Genomic DNA, 21,124 nt, shown 5'->3' with positions numbered 1-21,124 from the left:
TCACAAATATGACTCCTATTTGAAAATGTAAAACATTTTTTTTACTATTTCTAGCTTGAAATATGTGCAAACTGCAAACTTGCTGTTAAAAAGATTTTTTTTTTCCATTTGGTCAGACAAAATAAACTGGAGATAAGTGGTCAACTCCTGGCACATTTTTAGCTTTGGCAAGGGTTTATAAAGCACTATGACATCTCTTTTATACATTTACACACAGCTGCTATGTAAAGAGCTTCTGATACATTCTACTTGGAATTCAATAATTTGCCCAAAATCAGCATATATCGCCCGCCACCTTTCATGCCAGAGTTGTAGACTAAGATTATTTTATGTTGTGACATGACGAAGTGTATTTTGGTCAGAGCTTGAAAATAACATTATGCACAAACTTTTGCTTTATTGCAATATCTTGCCTGCTCTGTTAACGCTTGGAGTGGGAGTTGTGAATGACTCTCAGCTACCACAACAACAAATTTTAGCTCAATATCTGTAAAATTCACTAACATATAGCCATTTTTGTGTAAGCTAAGGTTGATTAGCTGTGGCAGCCATCTTGAATTAGATTGACTCCAAAAGATAATCAGTTGTAGATGTCCATCTATTGAATAATTTCTAAAAGTTTCATTAGAATCCGTCCAGTGATTCATCAGATACTTAGTTTATTACAAAAGTTATTATCAAAGTTTTAAACACAGATCTTGTGTGATTTGTTAGTACTCAGCTGAGACTGATCTGCAGCATAAACTCTACTTCCACACGAAATCTTTGCTCAATATCTGTATAAATGGCTGAATTATAATCATTTTTGCATCACTTCTCTCTGACAGGCATATTGAATCAGGGTGACTCCAAAAGTGAATCAGTCGTATATGTCAATTCAGTCATCACTTTCTGAAAGTTCCATTACAATTTGTTAAATATCTCATGAATCACTTAGTGCTACACACATGCACAAATACAGGCCACAACATTATCACCTGTTGTGGTGGGTGAGAATAAACATGGCTTGACTGATAAGTTTCAGAACACATTTTTTTTGTTCTTTTTTTCCTGTAAAAAAAACTGCATATAAGATATGAAGAGCTCGTATAACATCTAACTCAAAGGTTCAAACTTCCTATTCAGTTTCTACTCAAGTAGTTTTAGCCGTTTAATTGTTGCAGCAGCATCTCTGCTGGAAATAAATTATTTTCGCTCCTCTCTTTAGGCTCTCTGTGAAACTGCAAAGCCTTTGCTTGGTCCAAAGTGATGGGAAGTGTAAAGCAGCGGCTCACTGTTTGTTTGAGGCAGAGCAAACTCGCCACTAGGCCGTCATTTAGCAAAGGAAAGAAAAGAACGGATTACAAATGACAAAGACATCTTCTTTTGTGTGGATCTGTATGATGTAGGTCTGCCAAAAAACCCACACAACACACAGAGTGGAAAAACACCCAAAAAGAATAACAGGAGCCCTTTAAAATAATGATGAGCTCTGTAATATTCACACTGTTCAATGCTCATGGTGCCTTTTTTCCTTCCCTGAGAGAGAGTAATTTTGCCTCTCAGATTTCAACAAAGCAGAGCCCTCTGAAAGGTCAAACCTTCTTTGCTAAAAATGAACAAAAAAAATGACCCACGTCAGGAGTACCTTCGTCTGCTGACAGTTGCCAGCTCCTTACACGCACTGAACAAAAAGTCACTCTTTGTATGGGTGCTGTCCACCGTCACCATGGAAGAAAGTCACCAATTTACCACGTTTCAGCTCATCACTATACAAAGCCTGGTAATGAGATGCGCAGGGGTCCTAAAAGCTTATTAATTAGCTACAGAAAATAGTGCTGATTTCAGGTTCAAAAGAAGTTTTATTTTTCTCTACAAAAAGGCGAGACAGGTAACATCACTTTGCAACCAGCACACCGAGGCAAAACGTTCCTATTTTAACACCATGCACTTTAAGATAAGGGGAAAAAAACAAAAAACAAACATGGGTGTTTTACAAAGAGGTTATCAAATCTTTCTCTGAATGCCAAGCAGGCACTTGGCAGGGACTCAGTGTTCAAGTAGCAATAATACAATTTCACTCACTCCAGCACGCTCACCTGAGGTCCTTAATGTGGTCTGAGAATTTATTTATTTTGTGGAGCATTTTAAAACCAAAGACGAGCGCTGTATTAACCTTTTCAAAAAAAATAAAATAAACACTGCACTTCCTGGGATTTTTTATTTTCTTCTAAGTATTCAAGCTTCACAGAATCTTAGAAAAATAATTGTTTCATTATGTACAACTTCAACAGCGATAGAAACATTTCTTATGTACAACAACATTCGCAGCCTGATCCCAGCTGATAATGCAACGAGTGAGCAGTGACTGATACACAGAAACTTCTTTCTAAATATTAGATAAAGAATCAGTGTAACTGTGGAAACAAACAAAAAATCATCAGATATGATTGTACTTTAGGAGAACTTTAAGAAAAGATTTAAAATGAAAATATGCACTATAAAAAACTAAAAGTAAAACTTTCTGAAGGCACATGTAACTATTCCACTCTAAGACATTGTGATTTCTTAAAACTGTTCTGAAACTTTAAATTTCTCAAAACCTCTTTATGATACAAGTGATTTCTTTCTCCATATGAAAACCTTCACATTGTCATCCCAGCTTCTTTTGTCACTTTGAACAACTTCTTAAATATTTCTGTATTCATTGATTAAAAAGAAAAACATTTTTGCAAACCAAAAATTGAAAATTAACAAAAGAACATTTTGTACTGAAAGTTCAAATCTTTCGTTTTTTCAAAAATAACGATTGTTTTCTCAGTTTTTTTTTTGCGACTGAGACCACAAATTCATCTTCAGGTGCGGCATTTAAGAAAGTATGTTAACAAGAATGAAATATAATACTAGTAATTATGTTTTCATTAGTCTCAAATCTTGTAAAAATTAGAATAGTGTTTTAATTACTTTGGAATGAGCAGTTTACATTTACAGATGCTAATTCTGTTTTGCTGGAGGGGCTGGGTAAACCTCGTAAATATTCATGTGGAACGTGTTACCTGAAAGGCAGCGGAATTAGGCAAAAGGTGTGAGATTGGTTAGAGTTATGGCTAAGAATATCAATGCGTGGTTCACTTTGTGTGTGAAAGGAGAGTAGAGCGGCTCAGGTTTTTGCTCCCAAATAAGAAAAATTGCACATTATTCCTTTTCCACACAGACTGAACATTATACTGTTACATTTCTGCAGAGGGCCAGAATAAACTTTCAGCTCTGAAGCCTTTCCAGCTTCAGAAAGATGAGATGGCTGTTAAACCTCTCTTTAAAACAAGACAATTTTCTTTATTATTTAAAATTTGAATTTAAGGGCTTGAACTTATATGTTACTTAAGCAACCTCAGAAAGATACTGCCATACATTTGACCAGAAAATTAACATTTTTTGCTATGAATTGCTCCTTGGATGAGTGTTCTCTGAGTCTAAGATGGCTTCAAATTATTTAGTTAACGTCTGCGAAGGCAAACTTCCAGCTTGTTAACCCCGGTTGTTACTCCTTTCAAAATGAACATGAGCTTTATAGCATAAAGAAAATCCTCCAAAATCTTCAAACACCAAATCCAGTCTTGTTTCAATGTGAGGTCATACAGGGTTACAACATTCTCCACCAAGCAAAGAACCACAAAAGTTGACAGTGGGCCTCTTACAGTGATGATGCTGACCCTCGGATGTCAGCAGCTGTCGTCATGGGAAACCAAGCAGCCTAAAGCATCGACAGAGTTCTCTGAATATATTCATCTTTCTCTGAAAAGTAAAATAAACAAAAGCACCAGCTCTAGTTTATAATCAGAAAGTGAATAAACTGAGGTGCTGAGCTTCAAGTCAACCAATAAACCTCTTCTTTTATCTGAACATAACAGAAGCAGGTGGAAAATAGATGTGCAGCAAACCAGCTGTGCTGATATAAGATTGTACCTACAGCAGAAACATGAATGCTGTCAATACCACTGCAGACCATCTCGGAGACATGCCTTGTAATATTTTAAAAGCTCCTGGGTGAGCTTGTTTCTCCTTCAGCTGAACAGTTTTTATGAGCAGATGCACAACTTCCAGCTGTTCGATGTCCATGCGCGAACTCCTCGCACCGTTCTCCAAGCTTGGACCTGACAACGACCCGCAGCTACATCTCGTCATGTGGTCGGAACAGCAGGTGCGGCTTCTTTTATACCTGTGGCCAGCCGTAAGAGGATACGCCTCAGACGTGGAAGGTAAGCCAGGCCGTTACAAGAGGAAGCATATGTTCTGTGGTAAGAGCCACCTGGTGAGGATGTGGACAGCCAGGACAGGCGAGGAGGGAGGACTGAGCAGTGGAGGAAGTGGTGAGCTAACGGATCAGACGCTCAGGGTCATGTTACGGAGCAGCCACTGCTGGGAGCGGCTACCGTTGCAGTCTCTCAAGGTGGGGACCATCTTGTCCTCCTCAGACGGCATGTCCAAGCATTGGTTACTGTTCACGTGGAGGAGCGTGAGTCGCTAAGAAGAGAAGAACAAAACACAGGCAATTACACCGTCACAAGCATGAGCTGTTGAACAAATTTATGCAAGTTAAAAGGCAACTTCTTATGATTTAGGAAACAAGTTGCCAAAATAAACTAAAGATGTCCACTTTATATTGACAGCTAATTGCATCATTAACACTATTTTAGCTCTTTTCTGCTAACTCTGTTTTATTGACTGATTGAAAAGAGGAGATCAAAAGGTTTAGGCAGGAAACGGTGAAAATGATGCTTCTGTACGTGTGATCATATCAGAACTGAGGCTTCTGTACAGGAAAGACTTTAGCCAGTACTTCACTTAGCTGGAAATGTTGGAGACTAGTTAGTGACTAAAAATTGAGAGGAACAAGGCTCATTAATTAGAGTGGTGGGGCTGCACCTCCTGACAATCAAAGGGCATCACAGACCTGTTGATACTCAATTGGCCGTGGTAAAAAAAAAAAAAATTCCATACATTTTGGAAACTCCCTCATGAATGAAGATCGCAGTTCAGTACAGCATAGTGAGATACTGGCTTTTTCATTTCAACTTTTTTTAAAAAAAGGAACATTTTCTGTATGAATAGTGCTTGCAATAAAAGTTACCAGCTGAAACAGTGAATCCAATATCAGTAATAAATGCCAGGCATATACTGTAGGTAGTAAGCATTAGTTTTATCCATGAACAGCAGCATTGAAATTTCCCACTGATGATCTGAACAGATGGCATCAAGAAAGCAAATGTTGGCAACAGAGATGTTTGAGGTAACTTCCAAGGAGTGCTTCAAACTTTTTGTTTTCTTTCACCGATCTGTATTTTGTTTTTTAAACTTGACATTAATGTGGATATATTTCTACCCATATTGTAATTCTATTAATACAAAAAACTGTCATCATTAAGTCTCATGCACCATCTTGAAATTCTACAAACAAAACAATTTCCACAGTGTACTTTTTAGGATCATATAATGGGTCCTCTGCCAAGATGCTCCTTTGCAAGAACTCATCTCCTGAAAAAAACACTCAGTTATTTTTTGTCCTAAATTGCATGGAACAGATACCACTATGGTTATGCATGCATAATAATGATTTTTTCTCTTTTTTTGTCAGGTTTGTTTTTGGTCCCCACCATCTCCTGATAGATATATGCAGTCTATTGTTTGTAACAATAACCACAACAGATTAAAGTGTTTATTTATTCTAATTATTGAAGCCTTTGTTTTATTTACTTTGTGATCCATGCAATATAATAAGGATTATAAGCTCTACATTATTGTATTGCTCCTGTGCCAACTTTAACTTAAGACACTTCCCATGTGATTTACTAAACAATTACATGGTCACTGAAATAATACAACCTTTCACTCACTTTCTCAGAATTTCTTTACACTGTAAAATAGGTTTTTATCTGTTTGTCATTTCACCTTATTTTTATACAACAGTTTAAGCCTAAATGAATTTGCAGATTCAAACAGTTACCCGAAGCAGCTCAACCAATTATTTTAGATCAAATTAAGTAAAACAACAAGGTTAACGAAACTTCTTTTAATTTAAGTGGCGCAGATTTGCAAGTCCAAACAACAAATAATCCTCAGATCCAAATCAAACAAACAAACATGGAGGTTTACACAACAAGGGATTTTTGATCAAGATAATATAAAATGATGGTAATGGAACAAATAGTGTTTTTTTTTCACTTGACTTAGAATTTAAGGCAGCCCTTTAGATTAAATAGAAACAACACATTAGATTTTACAGTGCATCGCCCTCCCCCCACTTCATCTATTCGTTCACTTTTGCCAATACGCTGTGCTCCTGAAAGACGGTGCAGCTGGAAGAGACAATGCAGGACATGCTTCAAGCAACAAAAGGTCATGGGCCCATTATAATTTACACCTAAGCCATTACACCACAAAGACAGCCAAATAGTTGGGATGTGTAAAAATGCTAAAATGAATAAGGGTATTTACATAAAAGTAGAATACATTTATTAAAACCCGTATTCTAATTGCTTTAGTTTTTTGACAGCAGTGTTTTGTGTTGTTACTTTTATTAATGTAAGCATAAAATATACGTTGCATTACCTTTTGTAATTCATTATATAAGCTGCAAAACACACAGACATACTAAAAGCCAAACCTGAATCACAAAAAACAAAACAAACAAAAAACACAACCCTGCTATTATCAATGTGCTTTCATAATACCACTTACAAAAAGAAAAAAAAAAAAATCAGAATGCTACATCACACATCATAGGTCAAATGTGCCATCATCTACAAAATAAATTGACCGTGAGACAGGTCGCTGCAGGATCTGTCAGATCCAGATCCGGTGACAGTGACTGATTAACAAGCCCGCTTCATGAGCGACACCGTAGGAGAATTAATCGCGTCTGAATTCCATTAAGATGCTTCTGTTTCGGGACTTTTGGTTTTGCGCATGCTGGCTCACCTGTCAGTTTGCTGAAACGCGAGAACAGAACAATGTAATTATTGTATTTCTCTCCTGCTGTTTGTCCCCTCTCACCTGTCAGTCCTGCCGGCCTGCTGCTCTGTCACATAACGACAGAACAGCCTCACATAAAGCCTGAAAAAAAACAAAAACCAAATCAAAACTCTCATGAGATGAACTCGAGCTCCACATCAGCATGTAACACAGGAAAGAATCTGTAGCTATCTGCTATGAAGACCCCCCACCCTGCTAACAACCACAGGAGAGCTCTCAATGGCCTTGATTAACCATTTATGTTCATGTCCTCAGAAGTAACATGCTTCCGCGATTTGGCTCCTCACTTGAGTTGCTTTTCTCGGCCTAATGATGGCATGCGGAGGGGTGGAGGACTTGGTTTGGAAAAAAAAGGAAATTGAGACTTTTATGGAGGAAACAATTTGGAAAACGATGTTAGGCGGCACAATACCATATAGATTTGTAATGCATAAAAAATGTATGGATCTAACAAAGTGAAGTTACAAAGGAAATAACGTTGAGTTTAACAGTCTGCAGCGCCATTCACTACCGTCTTGGGAGTCATTCTTAAGCAACATAATATTAAAATCATGCAAGAAATAACAAATATATATTCATATATATATAAACTCCAGTCTCTGTATGACGTGGCTTTTTTATATCTTAAGGCATACTATAATTGTTCATTAAAACTAGATTGTGTGTTGGTTGTTGACAGAGGATATTCAGACTAATGAGCTCACAGAGACACTCAGGCCATCTTTGATCTTAAGCAATAAAACACGAGGGCCTGGCTCTCTCTGCCTGGATACAAATAAGTGCTCACTTGCGTAGACGCTCACACACATACACATTTATTTTTCCTGAAGTGCACATCGCAGACTGCCCTGCAAGACTCATTTGTTCAAACGGAGAAAAGAACAAAGAGCAGGTGGCACACGATCTTCCGCACCTGCCAAAAGACTGAAAAAAAACAACAATAAGGTTGCTTTATTTAGAAAAAGAAAAAGAAAATCCATCATAATCCTGACGTGAAAAATACTGTATTTTTTAACATATGAAAATGACAAGCAGCAAGATAAACAAATGCCTGTCTTTGAGGGTGTATTTATACTCTGACCACCTATAATCAAAAAATCCTAAGACAAGTCGAGATATTATTTGTGTGGGATTTTTTTTTTTTTAACTTTCTTCCAGGACTCAGACTTGTTGAAATAGATGTCAGAAAAGTAATATCACAGCGGAGAGTAGAAGAAATGTCCCACATTTAATAAAATTACTACAAGTGTGAAGGCCCTACTCTTTGCTAATAATTATTTCATGCCAGCTTTGGGGCAAAGAAAACTCCCATCTTAACCTCCCAGCAAACCAAGCAGTGCCTCCGGAGCGAGTTACCGAGTGTGTGCACAGCTGAGGCCGGCTAATTAAATGAGAACGGCTTCTGACCATCAACTCCAGACGAGGAAGAGCATCCTCTTTGTCACCAGGCTGCACGCTGGATCCGCTGCGAGACACAAGAGTCTCTGTTCGGGATGTGGAAGTAGCTTTTGCTGAGGGAGATGCAAAAACAGCAGCTTCCTTTTATCTCAAGGTAGAGTCAGCAATAGTTTCGTTTCCTCTAATGGTTCACCCCCTCTTCCCCGCTCTTGTGTATGTGTTTTCTTCTCGTCAGACCTATGCCAAAAGGAACTGGGAGTGTGAACAACAAATCAGGCCATCTAACAGCATGTCACTTTACTGCCACAACTCTGACACACACACACTAGCAGTCCATGGAGCTTCAAACCCAATTTACACTGCTTGGACACAAAAAACGGTGGCATGCTACATGCTCTTTAGCCTTTTGAGAGGTACGAAGGAGTGGGACTCTGAAGTGCAAACCTGAGATAATTAAGCAGAACAGAATAGGCTATAGAGAAAATGACAGGCACAAAGGCTGGAAAGGCGGGGGAAAAAAAAGAGCCAACCCTGCAATGAAAAGAAAAGCTGAGCAAAAGAACATTTCTTACAGAAAGCTATGTAAATAAGCAGGCTGAGTGGTGAAAAGCATTGATGATTGGGATTCATTGGTTTTACAATATGTGCATGGCACACAGTGTGCACAGCTGCCTCAGGCCAATAGCAGAGCGATCTGAGCGTCCAGAGCCATGAAAGGTAGCCTCACAATGAAGGATCACTTCAAAGAACTTGTAAACAATGGCAATCCCATTTCAATCATGTGTGCTGGTAGATAATCAGCTAAAAATAAACACGTCCTCCTCCGTTTCAAACATCACTCACCAGGCGTGGGCTGACCAGGAGACAGCCAGCGAATATTCACATCAAAATAAAATATTTATGCTGGAAAATAAATGTCAAATGAGATCTAATTTAGCATGAAGACTAGCTAAAGGTCTTGCAGATAGCATCTTATACACTGAAGCATCTTGACAGGACATCTGTCATTGCCTAATGTGTCTCTGCCCTGTCTTTATGCGTTCACTTTAAAAGGTCACAAGTTAAGGCTTTTAATGCTTCCTGAGACAAACTGCATGCACATTCTAAAACTTGAAAGACCCACAACCTCATGCTCTGAATTTCAGCAGCCTTCTCTACCAAAACCAAGAAAGTTTTACAAAATAAAATAAAATCTAACAAGCTAAGGCAACTATAGGCTACAGAAGCGCACATGGGAGCACCGTTTTCTATGACACAATCTAATAAGTCTAAACTACCGCTAAAATTATCACCAGCCTCTACTCTAAGGGTTATGTGTCCTAAACTGCTCACCTCAGGACCCCGACACATGGCCCCAAAGAGCAGACACGAGTTTAGAGAAAATAATCCGTTGGACTGTAGTAGAGGTGTCTAGCGACCTCCTGACGAGTGTAGTTGAGGAGAATCCACGACTGTAAGGGGCTGTTGTCACAGTTCTCCACGGTGGGACCATAGGTGCCGTCCTCCAAACGGCTGATGGTCAGACATGACTGGGTGATGATGTGGAGGAAGGTGTGCTTCTGCAGCGACCCAGGAGGGAGGAAGGACAGATGATCATGAAGGTAAGACAAAAGACTCATTGTCGTGCCTAAAACTGGAGCAAACCTTAAAATTCCTCCCGCTTTTTTCAGCTGTTGCAGAAGTCTGATTTATTTATGGTGATTTATTCAAAACTTGAATTTGACAGCTTACCCGACACAAAGCTCCTCTTGATACGTTACAGATTATTTCTTATTCCTGTTAGGTTTGGAGACATGTGTTTTGGTCATGGTTTTGTCTGAGCCTAAAATCGAAGCCATGAATTTGAGCAGTCTGCAAGGACGAGATAAAAATCTGAAGAGGACCAAAACCCCTGAGCCACATTTCTGTCCTACAGGCCTCTCTGACATTTCTTTCTTGGTTTAGTTAATATAATAATAAAAATATATAAAAATATTTGTTTATTTTCAGATGCATTGAATGGATTTTTAGTACAATTCTGTTTGCATAAAACTTACAACAAACGTAGTTGTGTGTTTTGATCGCTTGTTGCAGTTATAACTAATATAGTTTTCATTTGTAAAACCGCTTTCAAGCCAACATGACATGAATGCAGCATTCTAAGAAAGACTATGCCACTTCACTTTATGGATTTGATGTCTGACAATCCATGACTCAAACACTGCGACTCGAACAAAAATATTCACTTTCTTTTTGCTGAAGATGAGTGGAGTTAGACAACACTTAGATTATTGTATTCTACATAAGGAGCTGACTATTTTTAAATTTAAAAAATCTAATCAGGATTTTCTGCAGTCATTAGTTTGCATTATACATACACAAAACTTCACACAAACAGAAAAATAAAAAAAAAAGCTGAACAAATAGAAAATTCTGTAAATATGGCATCACTTGGTACAAACGTTAACACAGTTCAAATCTAGCTAAAGCATCATCATCATCATACAGCAGGAAGGTAAAAAAAGTGAATATGTGAGAGGGAAGCTGATGCCCACATGAAATGTTCAGGTTGCTGTAGGATTCAGCCCTTGTCAGTCACACCTGAGCCAAAAATAACCCCAGCCACGAACACTGGTGAAGCCCCAGCGCTGTTTACAAGAGAGAACAGGTCCGCTTTGTTCATTATTTATTCAACTGTTTTCACTTTAAGAAAGCCCCCTGAGAACAAAGCGTAATTAAAGAATTTCTCCTGGGGTTTCTTCAGAGCTCGATGGAACGGCCCGCGGCCGTCTTCACATCATCATGTAAACATGTCAGCAGAATGACGTCTCAATCACTCAAACCAGAACGCCGCAGTGCTTCCTCTACCTCTCCCCGGTGAATTAAAAAGTCATAAATTGGTAAAATAAAATCATTTTTTGAGTTGTATAAGTCATAAAGTTTTTGTTTTTTTTTCCTGTCGGGCAACAAGGCGAAAGGGAAGATATTCTATCTCTTCAATGAGATTCAAAATGGCTTTTTATTTCCTGCACACAACATCTGTTTCTCCATTTGACTGAATATTGACATTACAGCTTGAACGAGCAGGAGGTATTAAGTAAAATGAAACCTTTGTGAGTAATATGCAGCAATCTGCATTGCCATTCATCTCACCTTCGCTCCCATTTTCATAAATTATGACATTTTTAAGCATTTCTGTTAATTTAGGACTTTTTTGTACCTAAATGTGTTATATGCTAGAAATTTTTTTAGTTGTTAATTGTTTTTATCTTAATATAATTATTGTTTTGCTTTCTCAAAAAGTGTAAGCTTTGTTTTAGTCATTTGTGTTGCTGAAATATTCCTGCTGCTTTTACAGACTCCCCATCAAGCTCAATGTTTTGTTTTTTTCCATGAATACTTAATTTGGCCTCATATTTTGACTGCTCTGTGGAATCTATGATAAGTAAATGTCGACTCATTTGGTTTCACTTTTGGTTTCTGATTTTTTTTACTTTTTGTTGTTCATTTATAATTTAATTTCACCCTGCTTCAGGCTCGCACCAAAAAAAGGCTTCATTTCACTAAAGATTTATGTGATCTAATCTAACAACCACCGACACATCAAAGGCCACACAGGATGCCACGACGCTTGAAGCACAGGACACAAACTATGGGGAAATTAAGGAGGGACTGACTTGGACAGCTTACCTCAAAATCATACTCCCACTTGCCAACATACTATATGAAATGAGAGAAGATGAGAGAGACAGCTGCTGGATGGAAATAGCAACTCAATCTCTGTGTTGTTTTAGATAAAAAAAATAAAAAACACACACAGTGCCATCTGGTGGCAGCAAAGAGTTTCTTTCATAGAGCCAAAATCCTCCAAAGGACTCTGCTGCTCACATTTTGAGAACATAAACCATCAGGAGGAGAGAATGACCACCTGCAGAGCCTCATTTTGGACTCTCTGCTCAATGCAGGAAACATAAATCCTACCTCAGCGTCGTACTCAAACATCTGATTGCCCTTCATGTGGTGACACTTGAGCATCAGGATGGGTCCGTTGAGCCGGGAGGCATCCAGACAGAGGTCATCTGTCCTGATTTCTTTATCCGCCGTGTACGAGAACACCTGGAAAAATAAATAAATAAAAATCAGTAACAACTTCACAATTATGACAACTTTTGGCATTCAAGAAACGGACACAAAAGTTGTTTAGAAGTGCTTTTACTGACATGCGACTAAAATACACATCCATTTCTTTGTGTCTGTGTTGATTACTAGTACAAGTCGCTGCATAGGATTTTCTTTCAATATTCTACTGACATTGTATTATTTTTTCATGTTTTCTTGTAACTACAAGTTAGAGACTGTGGAGGAAACCCAATAATTAGTGATGTAAAAAAAGGGCAGCAAAACATGACTGAAAAGTTTCTAAACATTAACTCTACTTGTAAACTATAGGTGCTTACTTGTATTGCAAAGAAGTCTCCTACTTTGTGCATCAACTGTTTTATCTTTCAAAAAAAAATTTTATATAAGCCCAGAGATGCTTCTTGTTCGTATACGAATTGAGTTGTAATCAAATATCTGCTTTTCTGAACTTTTTCTAACAATGGCTGTGAAGAAACCACAAGATCCTGAAAAAGGTTGAAAATCTTTTCTAAAAGCCTAAATTGTCTTGGTGCCACACCTTTTGTGTAATTTTCCATCCCTTATTATTAGGAATAACACAAAGTGTATTGTAATATTGAAAGAACTGTTTTCAGTGTAGCTGTATACGTTTTGAAAACCACTTTAAATGCAACCAATTTAATTATTCACAGAAATGATGTTCAAACTTCGGCGTGTCACTAGATTTTTATGACAAAAACTTATTGCATTAGGAAATTGTAATGTATTTTTCTTTACCTGGTTTCCACCCATGCCGTGACAGTTGAAAAAGCCAACTTTCTCGTTCTCCTTTCTTCCCATGTTGTCCACACACTGATTGGTCTCCACATTTCTGATCTGCGGACAGGAAATACATCATTAGAGTTGATGTTTACAATCTTCACATCAAAATGTTTAAGCAGTTACTTTTGGGCATGTATCTTTGTTCATAATTGGTTAATTGTATTTGCATTACAGAAATGTGTATTCATGAGGAGGTATAATTAAACAAGAAAATACATTTTATTTTCATTGATAAAAACTAGACCAGATTTTTTTCCACCTGTACAGGCCCTCTTCTCTCTTCATGCCTGAGCCTGATATTTTTTATTTGATATCTCAGTTCTAACACTCAACATGTTTTTAAAAACAGAAAAGAACTGAAATTCATCTTAAAATGATGCATGCATCTTCTTTAACTTTAGGATATGGATTATCTGTGACAGTTACAGATTTTATTAATCATCATTTAAAACAGAGGTTTTAGTTCTTCAATATATAAGCCCAACCTTTACTCATTAAATTCACCTTTAAAGCTGAAATATTGACCTGAACAACCTATGTTATCACTGCTCCTAGTGGTTTAGCATCAGCTTTTTCAAAACCTCGTGCCCCTCAGGGTTAAAACTGAGCTGACAATTGTCTAAGCCAAATGCTTCTCATGCCAAAGTATAAGGCATATAAGGAAAATAGGCTGGTAAGGAAAGGCTGACAGTGTGTTATGGAAGACGAGACTCGGTCAGAAGAAGCTTATAGGGAAATGGGAGGAGAGGCGCTGCAGAGGCTAAAGAGTGACAGAAAGACGCACAGCTTTTACAGCTTTATAGCAGCAACGATGGAAATTCTCACATCCTCAGCTGTTGGAGGATTACAAGCTCTCTTAAAGACTAAATTCTTTGACTGACATAACTTATAAATAGCCATCTATGCATGTTGCACGCCCGCTCTGACTGTACTGCAAATGCTGACAAAACTGACATAAATCAAAAGGAAATTCAGGTCATCAAAAAAAATAAAACAAAAACTTCAGTCTGAGTGAGTTTAAGCTTGACCTTCTGTTATCAAGATCAAAGTACTGCCATGTGTTAGTTGCACATAGAAACAGTATTTATTACAACTGCAATCTCTCATCTCTGCAAGTCAATCGTGCTTTAAAAACTCCTCTTTCAGACGGACTTTTTTTAAAAAATACAGACAAATTAAAAGGCTTAGCATTCCTGGAAGGAATGCATTTTGTCTGCCTCCTTTCATGCCAGAGCTTTAAGTGAAAATCATCTTATGATGAAAAGAGATATAGCATTTTGGTCATCTCATGTGGTTTTAAGACATCTTGTGAGATGTGTTTGTGCTCAGAGTATATGATGGGAATGACTATCTGCTTCTGCCGCTTCAAATTCAGCTGAATATCTGTTAATTTGACTTAAGTTGAAGCCGCTTTTGTGTTTGCTACCATCGATTAGCTGTGATGGCCTTCTTGAATTGCATCAACTCCAAATGTTAATGTATGGCCAATTATTACTTTGATAGTTTAACTAAAATCTATCCAGTAGTTCATGAGATATTTTGCTAACAGTTCAGACAAATGAGCAAACACACCAACAAGCAAAAACATCACTGTTTTGCCTTCTGCGGCAGGTGATAAAAATGTATTACAAAATGGATTCAAAGCTATGGTACCACAAAACACTTGCTTATCAGTCTTTTAAAATTCATTCTTGCTTGCTGAGTTGAAATCAAATAAATGCATCCATGAGCCTTATCTCACCCACTCAGCATGCACACTGTAATTGTGTAAAAATGTTTGAGGGATCAATATAGACTGCACAAGCATCCAAGCGATTCTTTGTCAGATGTGTTCAATACAAATAACTGTGCATTATTTTTGAATTTATCTTGTTTTCCCAAGCCTTGGCTGGATTCTCAGATATTCACACATTTATTTTTAACAGTGATGCTTTTTCTAAAAACGCACCCAGCAGCTGCACAGATATTACTGAATGCAGAGGTAAATATCTGCAGCGTGATGGGAAAATTAAAATACAAAAGCACTCATACTTCACCAAGTGAGTAGTATCTTCGTGGGATCTGGGAGTCTGGGTAGATGTTCTCTAGATACCAAGAAAATGGTTTGCACTTCTTAGCCTCTCTGAGGGCTTTACGAGAGGAGACGTCTCCGTAGTCCACCCGCATCACACCTGCAGAGGTCAACACAAATCATCAGCCAGGATTTACAGGTTTTTGTTCTGGGGGGAAAAAAAAAGGAGTGAGAAGTTGTTCTGTTTTCTTGCATCACTCTAACTAAACACCAGAGGGCCCCTTTGCACGAACACAGCCTAAACGTATGGGCTATGTGAATGATCATGGAGGGATTTCCTGTTAACACATAATTAACCTGGCCTCTCTTATCCCATTTATACACACACACACACACCCAGTAGATATACTGCTCAAGATCTGAAAAATGCACAACTGGAACGTTCTTGTGGACTACTGTGTGTCATAATATATGTTATTTAAGCCAAACAGAAACAGAATGAAGTATCGGCACTGACACTGAAGACTGGAGAGGGATTGGACATCAACTGCTCAAAGACCTTTAAAAACACATGAAACAGATGACTTTTCCTTGGATTAACTCTCATGGACTCATAAATTGCATGAAGTATGGTATGATACAAGATACAAGAATACGGCCAAGTCTTTTACTTCAATTAAAGGCCTAGCGTTCCTTGAAGGAATGCATACTGCTTGCTGTCTTTCATGGTTTTAAACCAAAATCATCTTATGATGAGAAGCGAGTTGGAGCCGTTTTGGTCAGACCATGTAAATGAAGTTACACGTAATCTCATATGAGCAAAAGCTTGCGTGATCTATTAGCGCTTGAGGTACCTTGAATTGGGTTGACTCCAAAAGTTAATAAGTTGTAGATTTACATCCAGCGATTATTTTATGAACATTTCACTAAAATCTTTTTAGTGGTTCATGAAGTATTGTGTTTTGCAGACAAAAAGGGTTTACACCAATAGTTAATGTCAAAGTTTTCAGCAAAGACGTTGCACAATGTGTAGAACTTTAAGTATGTATTAAGGATGAAGTTCAGCTACTAGCCCACCAAATTTTAGCTTATAGTTTATAACACTGACTGACTTATGGCCATTTTTGTGTTGACTTAAGTTGATCAGCTTTGGCAGCCATCTTGAACTGCACTGAACCTAAAAGTTAATGTGTCTAGATGTACATTCGGTCTTTACTCTTCCAGTGGTTCATGAAATATTTTGGTAACAGACAGACAAAGTTGATTCCAATAGGTAAGGGCAAAGTTTAAAAAAAGAAAATAAACAAATCGTTTTTTGGTCAAAGCTTGTAAATGACATTATCTGATATTGTAAGATCTCACAAATTGTGTTTGTGCTCAGAATATGTGTTGGAGATGACACCTGGCTCCCAGCACACTGAATTTTAGCTCCATATCTGTAAAATTGGTTAGCCAGTTTGCCAAGGTTGCTTAGATGTGATATTTTGCTAACGCTACAGACAAATACATTATTGCTTTTGCCTTCGGGTGTCAATTAAAGACTGAAACTTTTCAGGTGGAGGATATCGTTGCAGGAGATGAGTGGTCTCTTTGATCCTAAAGTGCTCCGTGCAAAAGGTGAGGACAAGAAAGCAGTTGCACTTTAAATAGGATCAGCCTACACCACTTCCAAACTCGAGCACAGTGACATAGTGTGTTCCTCTGTGCCAATAACTAAAATCTGGCAGCAGCCCAGCCCAGATCATTTTCCCTAATGTCCTGGAGGAACAGACAGTCATTGCGGGGCCACAATACACAGTAGAAGTCATCCATCACAACGCTGGCTGTGCCTCCACACCTGCCTGTGAAGAGTCCTGCCTGACTGAATGGAGAAGAAAGTCACAATGTGTGCCAGAAGATCTGCAGATTACAGATGATCCCTAATAGGTTGGCAGCCATCTAGAACACTTAGCCAGAGATTTCCGGAAAACTGCTTTCTGCTAAAGGGTAATCACATTACAGAGTCGACAGATGGAAGGGGGTTCTCATCTCTCTAGCTGCACAGCCCTGTTGCTCTAGTTTTTTTTTTCCCATATGTGTTTAAGCTCTCTTGGAGAGAAGACCTTTTGTGACAAATTTCTGAACTCAAGTTCAGGAGAGCACTACAAATGTGTCTGAAAGCAGAAATGGATTAGTTCCCTTTCAGGTTGACAAAAGCAGCGTTAAATTCCAGCGTGCAAGTAGAAAAGAGAAATGTGGATTATCAAATGAATGAAAAGGAAAGGAACCAGACAAAAGAATAAAAGAACAAAATGGAGCAGACAACTGCTTCTACAGCAATTTGCTAAATATAATAGCAATCACAGTTTGGTTTGGGTAATGAGGATTGCTCGTATCTGCTTTAAAACATGGGTATGCACTGAATAAAAGCATCCAGTAAATTACTGACTAATCTATCATTTCTTTTAAATACAAGCCATTCTAACCCGTTTATCTTCATCATGTCCTCAGGCAGGTTCTTTGTTCTGTACCTGGTGAGATGATATAGAAGAAGTCTTTGAATTCATCCATCCACACCTCAGCCAGGCGCCTGTTGTTCTTGTTGATGACTTGGCCCGTTCCTCCAGGGAAGCTGTACGGAGTGGCCTTTCGGAAAACGTGCCCCACATGCGAGCATGTTACAATTTCTAAAGACCCGCCGCATTGCCAGATCTGGATAAACAAAGAAATTGCCATTTCTATGTATTAAGTATACGTATAGGACTGCATTCTAATGTTTTCCTGAATATCCTCACTTTATAATGATGTATTCCTATTATTAGGTAAAAATGCACAAACGTGATCACCCATTTCACATAGAAAGATATTAAAGCTGCCTGCAGCAATGAAGCTGTCATCAGAAACTGATAGTGCTGATGATAAGACTGGAGAGCTCCACTACATGCATTTCATTTCACCAAACAGGTATTTTTCTTGAAGCTCTCTTGTGAATCTTAAGCAGATGGAAAACTTGAATACAAGTTGGGAAATTGACATCAGCCGACTCTGTTCTCATTCACTCACCCTGAAAGACATTTCCAGATTTTCTCCTCCCCATATATCCATCCCTGGATCATAGCTTCCGATTTCTTCAAAATAAGTTTTGTCTATAGAGAATAAACCTCCTGCCATGGTGGGAGTCCTGCAGAAGAATGAAATTAATAATGCAATATGCAATATTGCTCGAATGTGCGAAGGTTTGGTCTTTCTTTTATTCTCAATTAATGAAGTGCAACTCAATCCAGTTTAAAGAAATTCAATAAAAAGAAGCCAGCACAGAGGAGATTTAGAAGGGGCTTAAGAAGTTGTAAAAGAAAATATAAACATGAACCGTGGCCTCTAAATTTTTAATAAACAGGAAGGCCACGGTATTGATGAGCTCATCAAAATTTAAAAAAGGGAAAAATAATGATAATATTTCTTGCTTGGAAATTTCCATTCTGGCTGTAAATGTTAGTATCTCCTGAGGATAAAATGAAAACCCAATTTGTTTGACAAAATGAAACAAAGCCTTAGAGAGGAAAACTGTTTTTATCTTATAATTTAGTCAGCAGTAAATTCAGGACGCCATTTGTTAATGAGAGTAATCTGAATATAGATAATAAATTCTGCTCCCCTTTGTGAAGCCAAAATGGCAACTGTAAGCAGAGTTTCTATTTTTCTATTTTGAGATACGAGCATATTTAAACTACAGAAAAGGCAACAGCTTGAGGGAAATTGTCTATTTTTAGCTTTTTTAAAGAGGAGAACAAACCTAACCATGTTGTTATTAGTGACCTGCTGCCACCACAGAAAGAACACAATCATTTGTTTGGATAAAGCAATCACTAAATTTGTGTGTGAGAAAGAAATTAGATCCCCACTGTCTTAAGTCTTAATGAAAATAAATTATACATAAAGGAATCTGGACACCCATTTGCTTGAAAAGTAATCTAGATTCAGCATCTGAGAAGGAAAAATTGAGGCGTTTGTGTACTTGACAGGAAGCGTTCTGTCTCCTTTACGTCGATCCATCTCCCGCTGGGGAACAGGGTACCATCGAAAATTCAGCTTCCAGTTGAATCCACCGTAAGTCATATCTGAGCCTGCCATGTACTCAAACGTCTCATCACTGATGACATCTATGATTGGACACACCACTGCTGACCTGAAAGACACAGAGTAATATTCAGGTATGATACGGAGTAGAGTATGGAATCCTGAACATTAAATACAGATTCGACATGCACGTTATAACAATTCATGGAGAATTCAACAAAAAGGTAAAACTGGGTGCAGTGTAACAGTTTATAATAAAGCACTGGAATGAACTGCCACAAAAATTTGGAGGCTGGAGTCGTTTAAAGACTACAACAAATCACTTTGGTCTTGGTCTGACATGAACTGGCTGCTAGCTTATCAAACCAGTCAGATTTGAAGCTCTTTTCCAAACTGAGGTTGTTCAAAGAGCTATCTACAACAGGTAAGATGTTAATTGTTCATATCCTTTCCACAGAACGCCGCTTTAAAAGATATGAACTCTACCTTTAAGCAGAGTTAAATTGGTAGCAGATTTAGATGTTATTTATTTGTTTATTTCAGATTTCCCAGTGTTTTGTCATTGCAGACACACCACAACAAAGAAAACATCTCTTCTCTACTTCAGTCCTGATTCTGGTTTACGAGCGTCATCTAAAGCTACAGAAACACAATAACAGAAAGTTACAATTTCCTCTAACGGAGCCCCAGCAGTAGAATAATTTTCCCCTCAGCACTGTCAGGTTTACAATTTGCTGTTTAATTAATATTCAGATGCACCTTTTGGTTCATGCAACTAGATATGCAACTTTAGCAAAATGAAATAACAGTGATTTTAACAAAAGTTTCAAGACTTAATATAAAGAATTGTCTGACAGCAAAAAACTCTACAGTATTGTGATATACTGCTCCTGAAAATCGCATCCTGTTTGTGGTTTTGTTGCTGGTCTGAAGTCTGTGTGCAGTCCTTGATGGCTCCTACCGGTCTTCTTTGATCCGAGCCAGCAGGGGCTCCAGCCATCCGACGGTACACTCGCAGTGAGCGTCCAGAAAGGTGATAACTTGACCTGTGGTGGCGGCGGCCCCCCTCAGCCTGGCTCTGATCAGACCTGAGCGCTGCTCCATCCTCAGAATCTTCACTGGCACCTCTAAAGTTCGCACGTAGCTCTCAAGCTTCTTCTTCAAAAAGTCTGGAAGAAAACAGATCGAGCAAAACAGTTCAACTGGAGCTAAAATAAAACTGGATCTATTTATTAGTTAACTGATACTGTAAAAAGACAAATTCTGTTATATAAATTCTAATAGATGCTCAAAACTTATTATTTTTATCACAGATATTTAGTCTAAACTCATCAGTTTAATACATTATCAGAATAATCTTAAATTTCTAACAAAGTGTTAGGTTATCACAAGATAGTTTCATTACTGCAAAAAATGAAAACGCTTTATGGACGCAAAGTGTTTTTAAATAGCAAGTCTTTATGTAAAACCAAAATCTGAAGCTTTTGATAACAGTTTAAATAAGCAATATTATTAAAAATGATCACAATTAAAAACAAATCTATTTCACTTAGTGCCACTGATTAAACAAAACTAACAAAAGTAGAACATGACCTTTAACAGAGTGAAAGGCAATTTTTACTAAAATCAAAAATGACTGACTTCTTTCCAAGCTATGATGTTCTGCCAAATGAGAGTTTATGAATTGAAAAAGAAAACATTTTGGGTCTGGAAATCAGATTACACCTC

At 37.9% G+C, this 21,124-nt stretch overlaps 1 protein-coding gene across 2 annotated transcripts in view; it reads right to left on the bottom strand.

The window, feature by feature from the left end:
- Positions 1 to 591: 591 nt before the first annotated feature.
- The window catches only part of galnt13 (UDP-N-acetyl-alpha-D-galactosamine:polypeptide N-acetylgalactosaminyltransferase 13), a 37,963-nt gene continuing 17,430 nt past the window's right edge, over positions 592 to 21,124 (bottom strand). Inside the window, exons 5-14 of one of the 2 annotated variants that reach the window (XM_017424551.3) lie at positions 20,358 to 20,565; positions 19,335 to 19,505; positions 18,383 to 18,500; positions 17,851 to 18,031; positions 15,361 to 15,500; positions 13,285 to 13,383; positions 12,370 to 12,504; positions 12,079 to 12,108; positions 9,742 to 9,968; positions 4,398 to 4,503 (exon numbers count right to left, since the gene is read on the bottom strand). In XM_017424551.3, coding sequence (XP_017280040.1) covers positions 9,783 to 9,968; positions 12,079 to 12,108; positions 12,370 to 12,504; positions 13,285 to 13,383; positions 15,361 to 15,500; positions 17,851 to 18,031; positions 18,383 to 18,500; positions 19,335 to 19,505; positions 20,358 to 20,565 — 1,268 coding nt within the window. In that variant the 3' untranslated portion in view covers positions 4,398 to 4,503; positions 9,742 to 9,782. Of the gene's footprint in view, positions 4,504 to 9,741; positions 9,969 to 12,078; positions 12,109 to 12,369; positions 12,505 to 13,284; positions 13,384 to 15,360; positions 15,501 to 17,850; positions 18,032 to 18,382; positions 18,501 to 19,334; positions 19,506 to 20,357; positions 20,566 to 21,124 lie in introns of both variants that reach the window. The other variant, XM_017424552.3, reaches the window with a different exon arrangement.

The sequence above is a fragment of the Kryptolebias marmoratus genome, linkage group LG6 (assembly GCF_001649575.2).
Source record: "Kryptolebias marmoratus isolate JLee-2015 linkage group LG6, ASM164957v2, whole genome shotgun sequence".
In the NCBI taxonomy this organism is placed as follows: domain Eukaryota; kingdom Metazoa; phylum Chordata; class Actinopteri; order Cyprinodontiformes; family Rivulidae; genus Kryptolebias; species Kryptolebias marmoratus.
This window is presented reverse-complemented; position numbering and strand designations above follow the sequence as displayed.